Here is an 18,826-nt window from a genome sequence, read left to right on the forward strand (position 1 = left end):
TATGGTTCTGTTAATTAGGATTGAGATAGGGTAGGCTATGACATCTGCAGCAATTTGCAGGTATTCAGCCGGCAGAAGATCTGCTGAAAGGGTAGTTGGCTTCAGTTTTTTCAAAAGGGATCTGATAAAGGATGTGGACACTGGCTGGAAGTTAAAAGAGAGTGGTGAGTCGGGTATAGTGTTTATAGAAGTGTGGGGAGGAGAAAGTTGGTTAGCTAATGACTGGATGGTTTCTGTGAAGAAAGTATTGAATGAATTGGCTATATCTTCTTGGCTCTTGTCAGATAATGTTCCTGGGGTCGGAGTAGTGGATTTGCCTGGTTGGAGAAGTTTATTTATGCCTGCCCAGTACTTTTGAGGGTTATTCTGATGTTTATGTTGCAGATTGTAGAAGTAATTTTTCTTATCTAGTATGATGGCTTTTTAGTCTCATTTCTAAGTTGTTGGAATTTGATACGATCTAGGGGTAGTTTGGTAGTGCGCCATTTATCCCATGCTTTGTCTCTAGTTGTTATTTTGGTTTTGGTGTCTGTTGTTAGCCAGGGTGCTAGTTGAGTTTTAATTCTTATTGAGCGTTTAGGGGCATGCGAGTCAAGTATAGTAAGGAATGAATTGTTAAATGATGACACTGCCTCATCAAGAGGAAGGAACTTTAGTTTTGTCCAGTTACATGATTTGAGTTCAAGTTGAAATTTAGTTGGGTCAAAGTTTTTCTTGGATCCGATAGACCTATAAATAGGTAAGCTTGTACAATTAATTTTGTCTTTCATGATGTATATGAGCAGGTGATCACTAAGATCATTAGGGAGAGTATTATAGATATATCTAGGCGTCATTACCATGACTTCAGTAGCCAAAACACTTGCTCTATGATGTTCCTAGATTGTGCATGTGCCTCATTATGGCATTCTTCTGTGTGTGTGTGTGTGTGTGTGTGTGTGTGTGTGTGTGTGTGTGTGTGTGTGTGTGTGTGTGTGTGTGTGTGTGTGTGGGTGGGGGGGCTGTGGTGGTGCAGAGGTTAGTGTTGTCACTTTACAGCAAGATGTTTTCTGGTTTAATTCTCAGTTGGGGTGCCTTTTGTGTGACATCTACATGTCCTTCCTGTGGCTGTGTGGGTTTCCTTCCACATTCCAAAGACATGCAGTAGGTGGACTGGGCACTCTAAATTGGCTGTAAGTATGAGTGAGCACTATGGATGTACCTAGCCACCTGGCAGTGTAAGCCTTGGCATGAGATGATTGTCACTGTTTAAAGTGACATCCTGACCCTATGTGTAAAATGGGAAAAAGGGGGATTGAGGATGGATGAATATATATATATATATATATATATATATATATATATATATGTGTGTGTGTAAAGTGTTTTGAAGTTACAGTTATTATCTAAGAGACATAGATTGTGCAGAAATGCAAATGCACAAATGAGTTTTCTTCTTTAAGATATGTTTGACTTGCTGGTTCTTTAGCACTGCTTTGACTTTTAGCTAAAATTATGTTTTCTATGAAGCTAAACTATTTTGTAGAACTGTTTAATTTTCTAATGAATATATAGCAAACTGTAAATATACTCTGTGCAATTACTCGTCACACATTATGTGACAGGCAGTATACATGTTTTTTTTTTTTTTAATTTAATGAAGGTGGAAATAAATTGGTTTATCTTCTTACCTTTGTTGATGATGAGCCATAATAGGCTACTCTGTCCCATGTTGCCACAAACACCCCGTTAGCAGTAAAGTGTAGATCTGGGAAGTGCCTGTTTACATCTGTTGTAGCCCTTTGAAGAAGTGCAGGATCTGAGCTTTCTCTGTAGTACACATTACCATACAAGCGATTGTCCACATCTGCCCAGAATGGGGCAACAAAAGCTCGTCCATCTGCCAGAGGGAATGCATCAGGAGTATACTGTGCCACCGATACATTAAAGGAAATAAGTCCATTGTTGTTTACCTGATAAAATAAGAAAATAATTTTCTTGGTTTAAGTATTAGAATGATATTTACATTTATAGTAACTACTATGGTTGTTTGACATTCTAAATGACAAAGAGATTCGTCATGTTGACAACTGTTACTTAGTTTAAGAAAGTCATTGAAGATTTAACAAAATAATAATTACAATCTGATACATTTAACACATAATATATCACATTTGAAATTAACTTAAATGTTATGCAATTTTGTTTCCAGTCATTCATTCCAATTTCAAAAGAAGTTGTGTAGGCAGGCAATGTTACGGACAAGAACATGATGCCTAGCAGGCTTGCTCAACAGTACCACGTATACTAAATATGAAAATCATAGGTTTCAGTGCCACGAATACTGAATATGGAAATCATAGGTTTCAGTGGCACAGCATACAGTACACCCCTTTTTATCCTCTGTTGCAGTAGTATACCTGCTCTGTACAGACTTGGATCTTTCATGTGTGTAGTATATCTCATCATCTTTAGAGACATATGATCTCTGAACCTTTTGTGAGTAAAGAAAATCTACAGTGGCTTTACCAAAGACATACCAATTTTAGCAATGAAACTACACTGGTCTAGTTATCATCTGCAAGGATAGCAAGAATAATGGAAAAGGAAGAGATCATATCAGTGTGTTTGTGAGACAGAGCCAGGGAGAGAGGGAGAGATGAGCAGAACAAAAGCAAATGATTAAGCAAATTGCATTATATCTCATCAGCGAGGGTAGATAGAACATAAGTAAACAAAAAAGAGGAAATTGATTAAAGCAAAGAGAAAACAGAAGGAGTGAACTTTGCCAGGGATTGTCTGCACCTGTTCCCTCCAGGAATTCAAATATTTGCAAAAAAAATGTTATACCCATACGTCCATTGTTAGGTACTGACAGCCAAATAAACCTTCTAATATTGCTATAGCAGACCTTGAAAATCTGAAAGCTCAATGCTAGAAGTCTGAACAGGAAACTCCACTCCCTGCAGGCTCTCCTTGTCTTGGAGAAAGTAGATGTCTGTGCAGTCACTGAGACATACTTTAAAGCTGTTGAGAGCACCTGGCAGTGCAGAGCTACAATGTCTTCCACACATTTAGGTCAGCTAACACACATGAAGGGACAAAAGGTGGAGGCAACTCTATATGCATTAAAAAACACACTTCAGGACTGATCCACCAGCATGATATGTGTGAGCCTATCCACTTCCAAATCATCATAAGGTCTCTTAACATATCCTTGCAAGCTATAGATCCCACTCAATGACCCATGAAAACCACAACACTAGAGGCACTTGACTCAGTGCCCATCCAACCCAAGACCATACTCATGGGTGACTTCAACTCCCCCCCATTATAAACTAAGAATCATACACAACCCCTATAGGCAGCAGCAGAGACACTAGATGGTGCCGTATAGAGGGAAGAGTTATACAGACCAACTACTATGGGCATCTAGTGTGGGTGCGCAGTAACCTCAAGATAGAGAACATAGATCACATGCAGTGGCAGGGCTGTCCAATTGACAGTGTAAATATATGGCCTTAAGTTAGGTGATCTGGTCATGACAAGTGGGTTGAGGACCTGGCCTACACTGACCTATGCCAGGGAACCATGCTAATGGTGGGAGTGGTGTATGTGCCTCTATTGGTCAGTGTGTGTCTGACATAAAGCCCAGAAGCCCTGTGTCAATAAGCTACAGGTCAGATGGTGTCCAATTGCCCAGCTTGGGTTCCCCGAGATAGCTCTGTTGAGCGAAGGCTGAATGTAAAACCAATCAACCTGCCAAACATGAACTGAGAATTGCCAAACTCCGTGTAGATTCACTGACAAGATAATGTTTGGAAGTGGATGACATGATGGTTAGGAGGAGGCTAGACATCATATGTGTCCAGGAGGCAAGGTGGAAGGGCAATTCAGCAAAGTCACTTGTTTTGGGAGCTGGAGTCTATTACTCAGGAGGAAGGCAGGCTAGAAATGGTGTGGGAATTGTGATGAGGGAGAGGCTTCAGAAGACAGGGAGGAATGTCATCAGAATTGTGGCAATCAGACTGAAGCCTAATAATGGGGCAATATTCATAATCTCAAGGGCACTAAACTTGTCAAAGAATTAAACTACAGGACCCTTTCCCTTCCACCTGCTGATTTGTATGTGCTGGGCAACTTATATCTGGTCGTTTGCTCCCAGGAAGGAAAACATCTGACTTTAGCTGTACCTTGTACAGAAGGATAGTATATTGTCTAGTATACACAGAGTACAAAGTATTGGACGTGTATGTGCCATTCTAATTAGTGACCTTTTTTCCTTCTACCATTTTTACCCCATTTGTAAGAGAAAAACCTACTTCTACACACAGGCCCCGGTAAAAAGGTATGCTTGTTATGTACCTACCTTCTCTTAATAGGACTTTCTCTTAAGAGGATTTTGTATCCTTGTTTAACTTAATGTGCTGCAAAACTACAATCTTATGCACATTTATAGACTGGAAACATTTCAGATATTTTAGGTAAGTTACATAGTACTTTACATTCTTAATTTTAACATTTTTTAAATTTATTTATGTGTTGACTGATTAGCTGAGTACAAAACTGTTTATCTTATAAATAATGACTTGGATCACTAATGCTAAGTTAAAGTGGATGCAGAGAGTTTGAAGCAAGTAATCATTCCTCATCTTTTTGGGACAGAGGAAGAAGCCAGACTATCTGAGAAAATATCACAGACACAGGGAGGACATCCTAAACCCACTCACACACACACACACACACACACACACACACACACACACACACACACACACACACACACACACTGCCCAGAGAATAGGATTGAACCCTCAACCCTGGAACTGTGAGGCAGCAGAACCATAATTAGTTGAGCAAAGGGGATATCTGTCCTAGGCACAGGTTGTTAGAGGGTGTCATGGGCAGTTACTAATGGGGCACAAGTGCAGCGCCGACATTTATCTAAGAACTTTTTGGTGATATTATATCTTCCTAAGTGAATGCAGTATATTTAGTATATACAAGCAGTGGCAAAGATTTTTTGCAAGATCCTTGCTACAGTTATTAACACACACTCACTGATTGTAGCATTGCATTTAGCAAATGTCACAAGGAATATGTGTAAGCTCTTTACTATAGTTCAGAGTGAATGAGTTATTTTTTTTTTTATTTGGGCATCAGTTTTGTTTTGTGGGGGGTGCCAGCTCTGGGGACTGTCCAAAGTGCCAGTTGACCTGGCTATGGGTCTGAAAGAAGGAAGGAATGTTATCTGCTGATCCAGTGTGCTGGCTACAGTTCATCTCCAAGGACAGATACTGCAACATGACACTTATGTGAAGGAGAATATTAACCTGATACATGGTTACATGTAACAAAGATTCAAACCCATACGCACATACATAAATGAACTTTTTTTTTTAATAAGCTGAGTCAAAAACATTCATATCCTTATCTAACCAAAAGGTCACATAAAATACTATAACTGTCTGATCTGGCTTCTCCAAGGCTGACCTGCTCTAAATTCCAAACTATAGCACATTGCCAAGGTATAAAGTTCTCATAAACCTTGCAATTCGTTTCTAGACCCCTTGTGTATTTTTTCCTAAATGCATTTGTGTCCCAGAAAACAGATTCCCAAAACCTTGAATGTTTACTTTAAGGAGAAGGATGAATGGAGGGGGAAAAAGATTATTCACCAGACCAACACAACTCCACATAAGAGCATTTCCTCTAGAAAATTTTCCAGCTTTGCCCTTGAAAGTGTTTACTCATTTGTTTCACAGAGTAAAACATGAAGATCAGCACTTTTTTTCCCAATTGGAATTATGTCTTTGATGTTACTAAAGGGCTCTGCCACACTTTGGGCTTATTCATTTACGATGGCTTTTGAAACATGTGCAGCAATGCTCAGAATACAAACTCTAGTTTTCCAGTTAAAGAAAGTAATATGCACATAAGATGAACAACTATAGAAAGTAAAATCCAGTTTAAGATTAAAACCTTATGCAGCATATCTAAATAAGAAATGCTTGTCTAACAACCATATACAAAAACTGTGCAGTTTTCAGAAGGAATGCAATCTCAGACATTATGATGCATAAAATACATATACCCTTTAAAAGGTCTATAAACATAACAATGTTAACTGAAAGGCTCAGTATCAGCAGACATTCAGCCTGCTTGCTTGAGTCCACAAGGAATGCTTATTGCAGCGATCATCTGACCTCTAACAGTGTGTAGTCTTACAGTGAACTCATGAAATCTGTATCTGATCTGGGGGTGCCTATAAAGAGGATAAGGGCATAGGAAATTCAAAGGAGTGCTCTGCCCAGTGCTGCCTTCCTTCAAGAAGGTAACCAGATTAAAGAAGGATCTTGAACAGGTTCAGTACGTGTTTAACTGGCTGTAGCTCACAGCTGTGCACATGCTAAGAAACAGGTTGGGGTACTACTAATGCTCCACAAATGCACAGAGTGGTATATGATTAGCTCACAGAATGATAGTGATGGTAGAAGGATAGTAGTGGGAGTGTAAGCCTCTGTGTGATGATTCTTGTTCAAAGCTCCTGTTATGGCTATAATACTAACTGCCCATATAATCTGATAGTTTTTTTCTCTCAGGTTGCCAAATAAAATCAACATGGTTTGTTAATAATTTTTGATGATAACTTCAGTATAGCTGAAGTACAAGTCAACTGGAAATTGGGAGGGAAAGTTAAGGATGTTGCTCAACTATATGATTAGTTGAAAAGTTTAGGTTTGGTGGATTGCTATAGGGTTCTGCACCCTGCCATGAGTGAGTTCTCCTGTCATACCCCTCAGGGGGTATAGAGAGTCAGATAGAGTTGATAAACACCCAGGAGAAATGGCAACGTCAGTGCTGGACTCTAGCATTATAAAGCAATTTTTGTTTGTTCATTCCCAAGTACACCCACAATAGTGGGGTGAATAGCCAAATGTGTCTGTGATATGGAGAACAGGCTATTTGCTTTTTAGCAATCAGCATTAGCTCTGGTGGAACAAGATCCACTCATAAACAACCAAATTCTAACCAAATCCATGAGGGTTCTTTTAGATCAGGGTGTGCATATTCAGTTTAATGGTTAACTGTAAAAGGGATAGGAAGAGAAATGTTGATCAGTTCAGGAAAGTATAGAAGCCCTGCTGAAATGACTTTTGAGTGCTGACTCAAAAAAGGAAAACATATGGAGATTGATAAGGGACTTGCAGGCCAAAGCTACATCTGAGGTTGTTTCCAGTGCAGCTCTTTTGAAGGCTATACTCGGAGGACAATGCTGGGAATGTGGTGCATAGCTGGGTAAGTTACTGGTTTATAGACTTGAAAGTTATTAATATTGACAAATTTGTGTCAGGCTGTGAAATCTCCAAGAGGAAGATTACTTGAATAACAGAGAATTGATTCAAAAACACATTTTAGAATTTTATGAAAAATCTACTTTTCTGTTTCACTGATTAAGGGTTTAAAAGATAATCCAACCACTTTTCTAAAGGGTTACCTTTTATCATCAAACTGATCCTGCCAGAAATGTATGCTCATATATCAAAGGATGACTTCCTTGTGGGCATTAAGAAATGGAAAGAAAATAAATCACGTGGAAGTGATACTTTACCTAAAAACTTATACAAGGTGATTGACCATATTTAGTTTTGTGGTTTCTGGAAGAAGTTGTCTTTTCAGTCATTATGCCTTTATCATCACATTATTTTCCAAACCTGTGTTTGATAAGGATAACTCTAAGAACCTCTGCCTAACTTCCCTAATTAACACAAATATCTTGGCAAGACTTTTAGCTCACAGAATGATAACATTTCTGTCAAAGTTAATTTCCACAGTGTAGGCTATGTTTCAGAGAGTACAGGCAGGATGGAGTGGGTGGAGAAGAGTGTCAGGAGTGATTTGTGACAGACACGTACCAGTAAGAGTGAAAGGGAAGGTATATAAGAGGGTAGTGAGACCAGCTATGTTTTATGGGTTGGAGACAGTGGCACTGACAAAAAGGCAGGAGTCAGAGCTTGACGTGGCAGAGTTGAAGATGTTAAGATTTGCACTGGGTGTGACGAGGATGGACAGGATTAGGAATAAGTATATTAGAGGGTCAGCCCAGGTTGGAAGGTTTGTGACAAAGCCAGAGAGGCAAGATTACATTGGTTTGAACATGTGCTGAGGAGGTATGCAGAGTATATTGGGAAAAAGATGCTAAGGATGAAGCTGTCAGGTAACAGGAAAAGAGGAAGGCCTAAGATAAGGTTTATGGATGTGGTGAGAGAGGACATGCAAGTGGTTGGTGTGACAGAGCAAGATGCAGAGGACAGGAAGAAATAGAAACAGTTGATCTGTTGTGGTGACCCCTGATGGGAGCAGCCGAAAGAAGAAGAAGGCTATGTTTCAGAAAAGAAGGCAAATGGTTACCTACTGGTGGCTATCGACTTTTATTTAGGCAGTGAATTTCACTTGCTGCCCAGAAGTCATGCTACTCCTACATTTAAGTAAACCTTTAACTCATAAGAATGGGACTTTGTCTTTAAAGTGCTTAAAACCAGCTGGCTTAGTGTTAATGTCAAAAGGTGGAATAAGATAGAGTGTAAAGACCCTCAGCTAGACTGGTGATTACTGAGCCACAGAATCCCTTCTTCAAGCTGAGGGAGGTACTCATCAGATGCACTAAGATTACCTATTTCTGTTCTCCTTGGTCACAAGATTCCTCTGCAGGTTCAATGAGACCTAATAGGGCATAAGGTGGTTGTCTCTCCTCTCTTGATATGCAGACCACTTTTTGTTGATATCTATGCTTTGACAGTCTGAGTCAGCTTCAGGTGTGCAGGAGTTTTACACAGGATCCTGCATGATTTTGAGAACACTTCCAGATTCTGATTAACAAAACTAAAGTTGTTTATATGAAGCCAGATGAGATACCCCTTACTGAGTGTCTCTCTTTACCACTCAATCATAAGTACATAGATTTTATAGGGCTAATCAAGGATAACTAAGATGTGTTGTTCTCTCACTTGTGCTGCTTGTCTCCTGGGCTTAACCCACCTCTCCTTCAGTTCAAGAGTATCTGTTGTAAAAATATGAATTTGACTACTAATCTTCCCCACCTTAGACACACATTTGTTTATCGTAGTGATGGTAAGACTAACAAATTGTAAACGTAGGTAACGGATTACATTTGAAATTATATGAAGGATATGATGACCAGGTCTAAGCTATCTAGTAGTCTTCTACCTGTGGAAGGTACAGTGATTCCCAAATTTTTGATGATTTGCTTTCTTTTCACAAGTTTATTATTTAGAGGCACACATTATGGGGCATGCTATGCATAGAGGCAAAAGGAAAACATTTTTAAACAAACTTATTTACTGGGATTATTAAAGAAAGATTTACATTATTCACATTTTGATAGAACATTACTCCATTTTAAAATATGTGTTTCCATAAATCTTAATGATAACATCATTCATCTTGTCACAATTGTCCTGTGCTTTACAATCGTAACATAATTCTGTACTTCTCAGTGCAGGCATCTAACCAATTTGATTACATTTATTATGAAAAGAAATTGTCACTTTCATGTTGGTGCATGAATAAATGAGTCTTCGTGGGTTCTGTTTAAACAGCTTTATTCTATACAAACACATCACTATAGAGGCTTAGTGACTACGACTTAAGTACATTATATGCAAACTACTGCAATCATACATGCTCACTCTCTGGCTGCTTCTACAAAATGGCACTAAGGATTGCACGTGTCTGGAATTTATATGTGCACATATAGCCTTGTATGCTTCTTAGAGACATAGTATAAACACGCTACACTCTGATCTACAGAAATCATATTGCAATCATGTATAATTCCTTGTTGTCACTTCAATACTTTTCTTATTTAGAGTGAAGATTGGCTATATCATTTAACCAATCAAATCTCTTTGCAACCACCCCAACCTCACTACCTATAATTATAATTATATGCCTCACACACTTAATTCCCATTTACACCATTTTCTTCACAAATTACTGTCATTCCCTTTGTTGTTACTGCTATTCTATATCCTTTACTTATAATGTGGTGTTTCTAGCCTTTTCCCAAAGACACTTCATCAGCAAACAGGCATCCATGCCTGTCACTGTCCATTGACAATGTTATTCTGATACTTCCCCTTGCAGATCCTGCCTTTTAAATAAAATCATTCTCAACCTTCTTGTTTTGTTATTCTTATATGCTGTCATTTAAACCTATGTTCAAATCTATTATATTAATCTCGCCTTTAATAATTTAGGTTTCAGCACGGACAGCAACGTTATATAATTATATGCCATAGCTTCATAATTCACACCATTATTTCTTGTTAGGGCAAGCATTACTTATTTTACATTTCCTACCAGTCTGTGTAATGCCCTTTATTCAACCAAAAGGTCACTTTAGCCAACTATCAGGATAGCAACAATATGAGAAAAGCTAACATTTTTGCAATCATACATTTTTCTTAAATACATCCAGCAGCATTATACTTTGCAAAGGAAAAAAAGCACAACTGGTATGACTGGTATACTCAGATCACTGTACATACTTTTACCTTTCTAAGGACAATCAAGTTCCTTGCTTATGTACAGGAATTTCATTTGGGATACATATTTTACCAGTCTGCATCATATCCCAGCTTCAACCAAAGCATCACTTTAATCACCTATCAGAATAATGAACAATGAATGTGGAAATCTGAATAATCATTTCTTTAGTCATATGTGTTCTCAAATACATCCAGCATAGCCCTCTTACTATATAAATTTATTTAGGCTCCCAGCTGCCCATACCAAGTCAGTCTCACTAATATCTACAATAACACATTATAGATTAAAGGACAAATAAATTTACTACTAAGAAGCCAATAGTTCAGAGCAATTGATTCTTTTTACTTGCACATACCTGGAATTTGAATCTTCCCACTCCGTTCACCCTTCGCTTCACTCGACTCATCCTGCTCCACTTGCCTATCCCCATTCCCACCCACCCCCAGGTTCCTGACCTTTATACCTAACTAGCCACTCCCCTAAGTCTCTCTCTCACACCAAACACATTTCTATATAGCCACTCCTCTTTTCACGCTCTTCAGTCCACATCACCATATACCTTCACTTCACATCACCTCACTCACACAATACCTAGATTGTATAATCTCTTCTTCAGGCTAATACCCCCTACCTAATCCCCCCACTCTAACCACAATTTACATAAAGTAAATGTGACCCCCTAACCTTTACATTAATAATATGCCTTGCCATCACCTCAGACTTAACCTCCTACCACTACAGTAGCAACTCAAAATGTCAGACTAAATCCCCTACCTGCTTTATCCATTCTCAAGACAAACCAGTCTTTTAAGTAATATCTTCTTCTATGTACAACATCTCAAATCTTGACCTTGGACATGCAAACTAACCCCACACCAACTAAACAACCACATTTCCTGTGAATATAACACATCTATAATCAAATGCCTATAACCTATAATCCAAGTAGCATCCCAAATAATGTTTAGTGGAGGGATGCACCCAAACCCTGGCTCTACAAACAATAACACCTCCCCACTACCAGACAAATAACATTTTAACCTCCCCAGGAAATCAACAGATCTCCTTATACTCAACATAAACATAAGGAGCCTACTGAATAAAATCCTAGCGCTACACACTAGCCTGGCCCTCTACTCCCCCAACATAGTCCTTCTGACCTGGCTAAAAAAATTAAACAATAAGAATTACTTTGTTCTACCTGGTTATAATGTTCATGGTCAAGACAGAATATCCAAAAGAGGCAGAGGCATTGCTCTCCTCTTCAAAAACAACCTGACCATTGAACTATTAGTCAACGAACAACCCAAGTTCAGTAACGCAGAAAGTATGTTCACTAAGCTGAAAATCAACTAAAAACAATACTTACATATAATTAGTAACTATCTACCCCCCCCCATCAATAACATTAACACAGTAGAATCCATTCTAAATTGGGCATCCCAAAAATTTCACCAAGAAACAGTCATGTTAGGTGATGTTAATATTGACTGGTCCTTCTGTAACTCACTCCACCCCAGTAACCACACTAACCTACATGGTTTCACTCAACTAATCAAAACCACAACATGGGTAGATAAAGCATCAAAAAAAGGAGTCCATCCCAGACTGGATCCTTACTAACAGACCATCTCATTTCTACCTCTCAGGTTCCCTCCCAGACACCTTCAGCAACCACCTGCCCACCTTTATAATTAGACACCAAGTGAATCCATTAAAATCATCCATCCTCCAACAAATCCAGTACACAAAAAATTTCAAAACCCATGATTTCATATTGGCATTTAATCAATGAAACTGGAGACCACTCTTATCTTTCTCCCCTGGAAAGTGCCATAAACTACTTCAATAACACTTTCCTAAACATTGTAAATCACCTTGCCCCTAACAGAATAGTCAGAACTAAATCCAACTCTGCCCCTGGATGAACAGAGATACCTGTCTACTACTAAAACAAAGAGATAAAGCATGGGACTCATGGCATCAAAATAAAACTCAAACTTATATACAGGCATACCAGGAACTAAGGAACAAAGCCAAACAACAAATTAGGACAATCAAAAGAAACCACTATAGGCATTCAAACCAAACACAAAAATAACCCACAAAAATTCTGGGCACCCATTAATAAAATCCTACAACCAGGAAAGACCAGTACTCCACCCCCCAATATTGACTCCACCACCAATAATATTGCAACCCAATTCAATGAACACTTCACCAAATCCATTCTAGCCCTCACCAATAATAGTTCTCCCACTTCACATCCAAACCTATCTTCTGTGCCAGAAAACCAAAACTTCTTCTCCTTACAGCCTGTTCCAACTAGCACAACATATAAATACCTAAATAGGCTTAAGCCCATAACCCTGGCTGCTGACAAATTACCTTCAGAATGTCTAAAGATCACAGCCAAAGCCATCTCTTACCCATTCTCCATGCTCATTAACCACTCTTTATCAGAACAACATGTTCCTTCTCTGTGGAAAATTTTACATATAATACCACTCTACAAAGGAGGTAACTCTGTGGACCTATCTAATTACCATCCAGTTGCCATTATATCCCCTTATCTAAAATCCTCAAAAAATGTATACATTCCCAAATAATGCACTATCTCCTCACTAATAAACTGCTAATCAACACTCAGCACAGATTCTGCCCCAAAATCATTACTACCACAGCCCTTATTAGCTTTATCAACACAGTAAACCAACATCGAAACAATGGTAACCTAGTATCCACTGTATTACTAGATCTCTCCAAGACCTTCAATACTGTCTCCCATCCCAAACTCCTTTCTGCTCTCTCTCATCTTAATCTCAGCCACTCCACACTAGCATGGTTTCAAGACTATCTAACCAACTGCCAACAACTAGTAAAACGGCAAAACCTCTTATCTCCCCTCCTACCTGTCACCCTAGGGGTTCCCCAATGATAAATTATTGGACCTCTTCTTTTCATCATATTCAGCAACCAACTCCACAAAGATACCTAGCATGCCACTCTAGTCCAGTACACAGATGACTCCACTCTAACCTGGTCTGCCGCATCACTTCCTCAACTCTAGGAATTGACACAAGAGTCCTTTACCACTGCTGAAACCTGGTTAGCCAATTCTCAACTAATAGTTAACCCCAATAAAACACAGCTAATGATATTCTATTCCGCTAGAGCCTTAAACCCCATACCACCCTTCACAATATTCTCAGCTAATAACACCCCTATCACACCTGTCCAAAACACCAAACGTCTACGGGTTATCATAGATCACAACATGAAATTAGATATGTACATTGAACAGACAATAAAGAAAGTTCATAAAAAACTCAGAACCCAATATAGATGCAAAAATATCTCACCGATGACAGTAAAACCACCGTCGCAAGAATTCACCTACTATCCACACTCCACTATGCCTCCCCCATACTCATCACCCTAAATAAAGCAGACTTTAACAAACTAAACACTTGTTACAATAAAAAGCTAGGTTTGCTACTGACTCACCCCTCAGGACACATCACTGCATAGCAATCAAGCAATTATCTAGGCTAGAATTACCCAGTCTGCTCACATATAACCAGTTTATAATAGCCAACCAAATTCTATGTTTTCCTGATAGTGTTCCTGCTCTTCAAGGTCTACTTAATATCTACTTTAACAAATGCCTACTAAGATCCACCAATAAAGCACTGGCTGACATAGGCAAAAGAAACAATAGCTCTGGAGGCTCCTTGTTTTCCATTTCTGTTGCAAAAGGATGGACTACCATCCCCATAGATATTAGGACCACTGAAAACAAAAATTATTTAAAAAACTCCTCCGGTCCCATTTACATAGTTCTTGGTTATGTAATTGTTCTGACCCTGGGTAGTTCACTTAATTAGATCATATTGTACTTTAACCTTCTGTGAAACCTTGTAACAATTCCTTTCTATACTCTTAATCAATGTATGTTTACTGTACTAACCACTGATGAATGTAATCAAATCACTGAACAAAATAGCCTTTCAGCTGTATTGTTTATTGTAACACACTGTGCTCCTTGTAGTATATTTACTTTTTACTCCTTTCTTGGCCTTGAAACTCTACATTATTTACTTTTTGACCCTGTACTGTACTTTATTCACATGTGTATTGTGTTTACTGTATTTGCTGTACTAATCTTTGTTGAGCTTTTCTCCCCAGACCTCCCCTGAAAATGGGATCCATGCCAAGTCAGACTTTCCCAGAAAACAAATGCAAAATAAATAAATAAACATCATTATTCTTTTCAGTTGGATGAGATGATAAAGCAAAGTAGCATCTGATTGTTTTGGAGGAACTCAGGTGGATGTAAAAGATCCCACAGCACTTATTCCAGAGAGTAAGGGACGTTTCCCAGTGTCTTAGCCAACCAAATTTCCACTAGTCAGTATGAATACCACCTTGAGTTTCCCCTGAAAACAGGCCACTGTGGGACAAATGAAAATGCATATATATATATATATATATATATATATATATATATATATATACTTCACTTGACCTAAAACTCATTTGACTGACACCCAATTGACCTAAATTTCATTTGACTGACAAATCATTTGACTGACTCCCATTTCACCGACATTTAAGACATAGACTTGTTGTAGGTTTTCCTTCACCTGTGACTTGCTTCTAATAAAAAGAATTACTGTAACTTACAGTGCTGACTGTCAGAATTCTGACAGTCTTGTAGAAAGTAGTGTTATAGTGTTTCTAAATGTGAGTTTGTCTCTTTATATTTTTATGGGAAGTATCTAAAGTAATTTGGTGAATGTTTTGCGTGTTCCCAGCAATAGTGGCAGTGTGTAGAGTACTGTAAGGCCAGTTGAAGGTATATACCCTTTTCCCCACTGTAGTATGGTCCTGGAGTTAGTATATATAATTGGGTGTCACAGTCCCCAACATTGCAGGGTGTGGGGGTGTAGATCCCCTTCTAATTTGGTTGCACGTTGTCCTGCTTCTGTTAAGAGAGTAAGTAAGTAGTTTTTAAGTTCTGGAAAGGGTTAGGTATTGGTGTTCTAAGTATGCTTGTCTATGGTTTAATATTTAGTTTGTTGAAATTCAGCATTGTAAGCTGTCGGTGAAATGGGAGTCAGTCAAATGAGTTTTCAGTCAAATGAAATTTAAGTCAATTGGATGTCGGTCAAATGGGTGTCAGTCATATGAGTTTTAGGTCAAGTGAAGTAGATCCATATATATATATATATATATATATATATATATATATATATATATATATACACAAGGGGTCCTATTACGAGAGCGAAGATTCCTTTAGGCGAATATGAAGACGTCGACCCGTATTGCACGAAGTACGTAAACCGCGAAAGTTCAAAACCGCAAAGTTTGAAATGTTGATTTGTTTTGGTTGGCCCTTCTGCAGTATAGTTCCGTAAGGTAAGTGTGCAATAGATAGAAATTTAGTGTTAGGATATGGGTTAAGGTAAGTGCATAGATAAATAATGTATGTAAGAGTAAGTGTAGTGTTAGAAGTAGGAGTTTTTTAAATGTCTGTATATGTTTTATTTATTTTGTTTGGGTGTATGTGTGTAGGGGAATTGTGTGGTAGTTATGGGCCTTAGGGTTAGGGAGTGATTAAGGATAGTGCATAGTTAGGTAGGTGGTATGTAGTGGGTGGTGGGGTTGGCCGACTATTACAGGCCGATATTTTTTTCGCAATTTAGTGAGTTCTGAATTTTTGCGGTTCACGGTAAAGGGATCGATGTTTAGGTAATAGCGCTTAAGGATTTTCGCTTTTGTAATATGGACCAAATATATATATATATATATATATATATATATATATATATATATAGGTCTACCTGAGAACACCAAAAGATCGAAATGCCTACAATGAGAACACCGACACCGGAAGACCGACAATGGAAATAATCGACAGTTCAAAATCCCGATGCTGAAAACACCAACATGCGAAACGAGTACAACTGTGTAAGTATGTGATAGTGATGGACTTTAGGGTTAGGGTACAGATAAGTTAAGTGTGCATTAGTGAAGGACTGTAAGGTTAGGGTGTGGGTAAGGTCAGTGTGCGATAGTGACGGACTTTAGGTTTAGGGTGCTGGTAAGGTAAGTGTGCGATAGTGAAGGACCTTAGGGTTAGGGTTTGGGTTAAGGTTAGTGTATAGATAGTTGTGTATTTAAGGTTTAGTGTAGGTATGTAAGATTTTTGGTGTACTTGTGTTGTGTAAGTGTTTTTTATGTAGGTATTGGGTAGGTTAATGGGATGTGTGAGTTACGTGGGTAATGGCATTATGGGATGTTGCGGTGTAGTGGGATGTGTGTGATTTGCCAGTATGTTCTTGTTTATGTTTTAGTTGTGGTTTAGTTTATGTGTGTAATTTTGTGTAGTAGTATGTAAGAATGCTTGGTGTGGTTTACGTTGATGTTTGTGTTTGTGTTTTGTGAGTCAATGTTATGGTGTTCGGTAATTTGGACTGTCGGTATTGTGTGGTTTCAGTGTTTTGGTGCCGGCGTTTTGGCTTTCGGGTTTGTGGTGTGTCGGTGTAGTGTAGGGGATCCATATATATATATATATATATATATATATATATATATATATATATATATATATATATATACATATATGTGGGTTAACTTTATAATTCCAAAATCCTGAGATATCGAATTTCAGAATTTCGAGTTCATAAAGCTGAAATCGTACAATCCCAAAACCCCAGAAGCACAAATTTTAAAGTCTTTAATCCTACACTAACCACACACACACTTACACATACACACACCTTCCGCCCACACAGAAACCTACACTACATACAAGCAGGGGGAAAGCCCCTCTGCACCCCTCCATGTAAGGGGTTGCCCCCCACACCCATCCTACTTAAATATACTAACTCAAAGGTCGCACTAGACAAATACACAAAAACACCACCACACACCTAAATTCCCCTCACATACACACATCACAGTCACAACACACACTGACACACACTAAAGCCCCTAACCAAGTCCCTTAAACATAAATACTTTCCTGAGCTTCCACCTATCCATTCACACATCGCAACACCAGAAGTGCTACTTCAACATCTCCGAACTTCTGGATTTTGAAATTCGCTCAGTGTTCTGAGCTTTCAGCTTTATAATCTTGGGATTTTGAAATTAAATATTTCAGAATTTTGGGATTATAAAGTGTTCTTTTATAAATATATATATATATATATATATATATATATATATATATATATATATATATATATATATATATATATATATACATATATATTGTTAGAAAAATCTACATGCTGCCTAGAAAAATATATTTACAATGTGTGCTGCTTAGAAAATATATTTACATACATGCTGCTTAGAAAATATATTTACATACATGCTGCCTAGAAAAATATATTTACAATGTGTGCTGCTTAGAAAATATATTTACATACATGCTGCTTAGAAAATATATTTACATACATGCTGCCTAGAAAAATATATTTACAATGTGTGCTGCTTAGGAAGATGTGTATTTAATCATTCAAACACATATAAAGTTGTGTGATCAAATATATAGAGAAATGTGTGCCTTAGTTAGGAATAAATGTACTTAATGCATTTAATTCTGTCTTACTAGAATAACAGTAGAAATAAACCTGCATATTATTGCTTGAAGTACAAGCTGCAGTGTAATCAGAAATTTGACCTTGGCAGCTTGCAGATGCAGTCTGGCTCATGTCTTTCAAGTAAAGATTATTTTGCAAAGTTAGAAAATAATAAATCTGTTAGCATGTATGTCCTCTTTCCTGCCTCCACCAGGAAATAGCCTTGTGCGCACTATCTCTGATAGTGCGCTGGGGACAAGAGAAACAAAGGGAGACTTTAAGGAAGACATACATCTATTGTATTTGAACTAATCAGAGAACCTTGAATTGGCTACATCCTCAGGAGGTCATCGTGACTGACCAGCTGTTTGCAAGGCTGCAACATTCTCATGGGAAAAGGACTTTTTGAAAAACACAAACTCAGCACTTCTTATGAATTACTATGATGTAAAGACCCTGTCACTGACCACACCAGTAAGGTGGGCAAAACTGATAATGAAATGTATATAACCAATGTGTTTTGGTCAATAAAGCAGTCAAAATTCTATACAAACTTTGTGTATGGTTTTGCCTCCTAATGTACATTAGAGCTTTAAGATATCCTAGCTTTCCTGCATTATTGTTTGTTATTAATTGACATTGTGTTTGAATAACTCAATGATTTTTACAGTCTGACT

The 18,826-nt window shown here is 38.1% G+C and overlaps 1 protein-coding gene across 1 annotated transcript in view; it reads right to left on the bottom strand.

The window, feature by feature from the left end:
- Positions 1–18,826, bottom strand: part of LOC122808390 (alpha-tectorin-like) — a gene marked incomplete at its 3' end in the record, with an annotated part of 263,674 nt that overhangs the window by 188,409 nt on the left and 56,439 nt on the right. Inside the window, 1 exon segment of the mRNA XM_044079357.1 lies at positions 1,671–1,952. Within this exon segment, the coding sequence (XP_043935292.1) occupies positions 1,671–1,952 (282 nt within the window).

This window comes from Protopterus annectens, chromosome 8.part0 (assembly GCF_019279795.1).
Source record: "Protopterus annectens isolate FY-2018-M chromosome 8.part0, PAN1.0, whole genome shotgun sequence".
Lineage (NCBI taxonomy): Eukaryota > Metazoa > Chordata > Ceratodontiformes > Protopteridae > Protopterus > Protopterus annectens.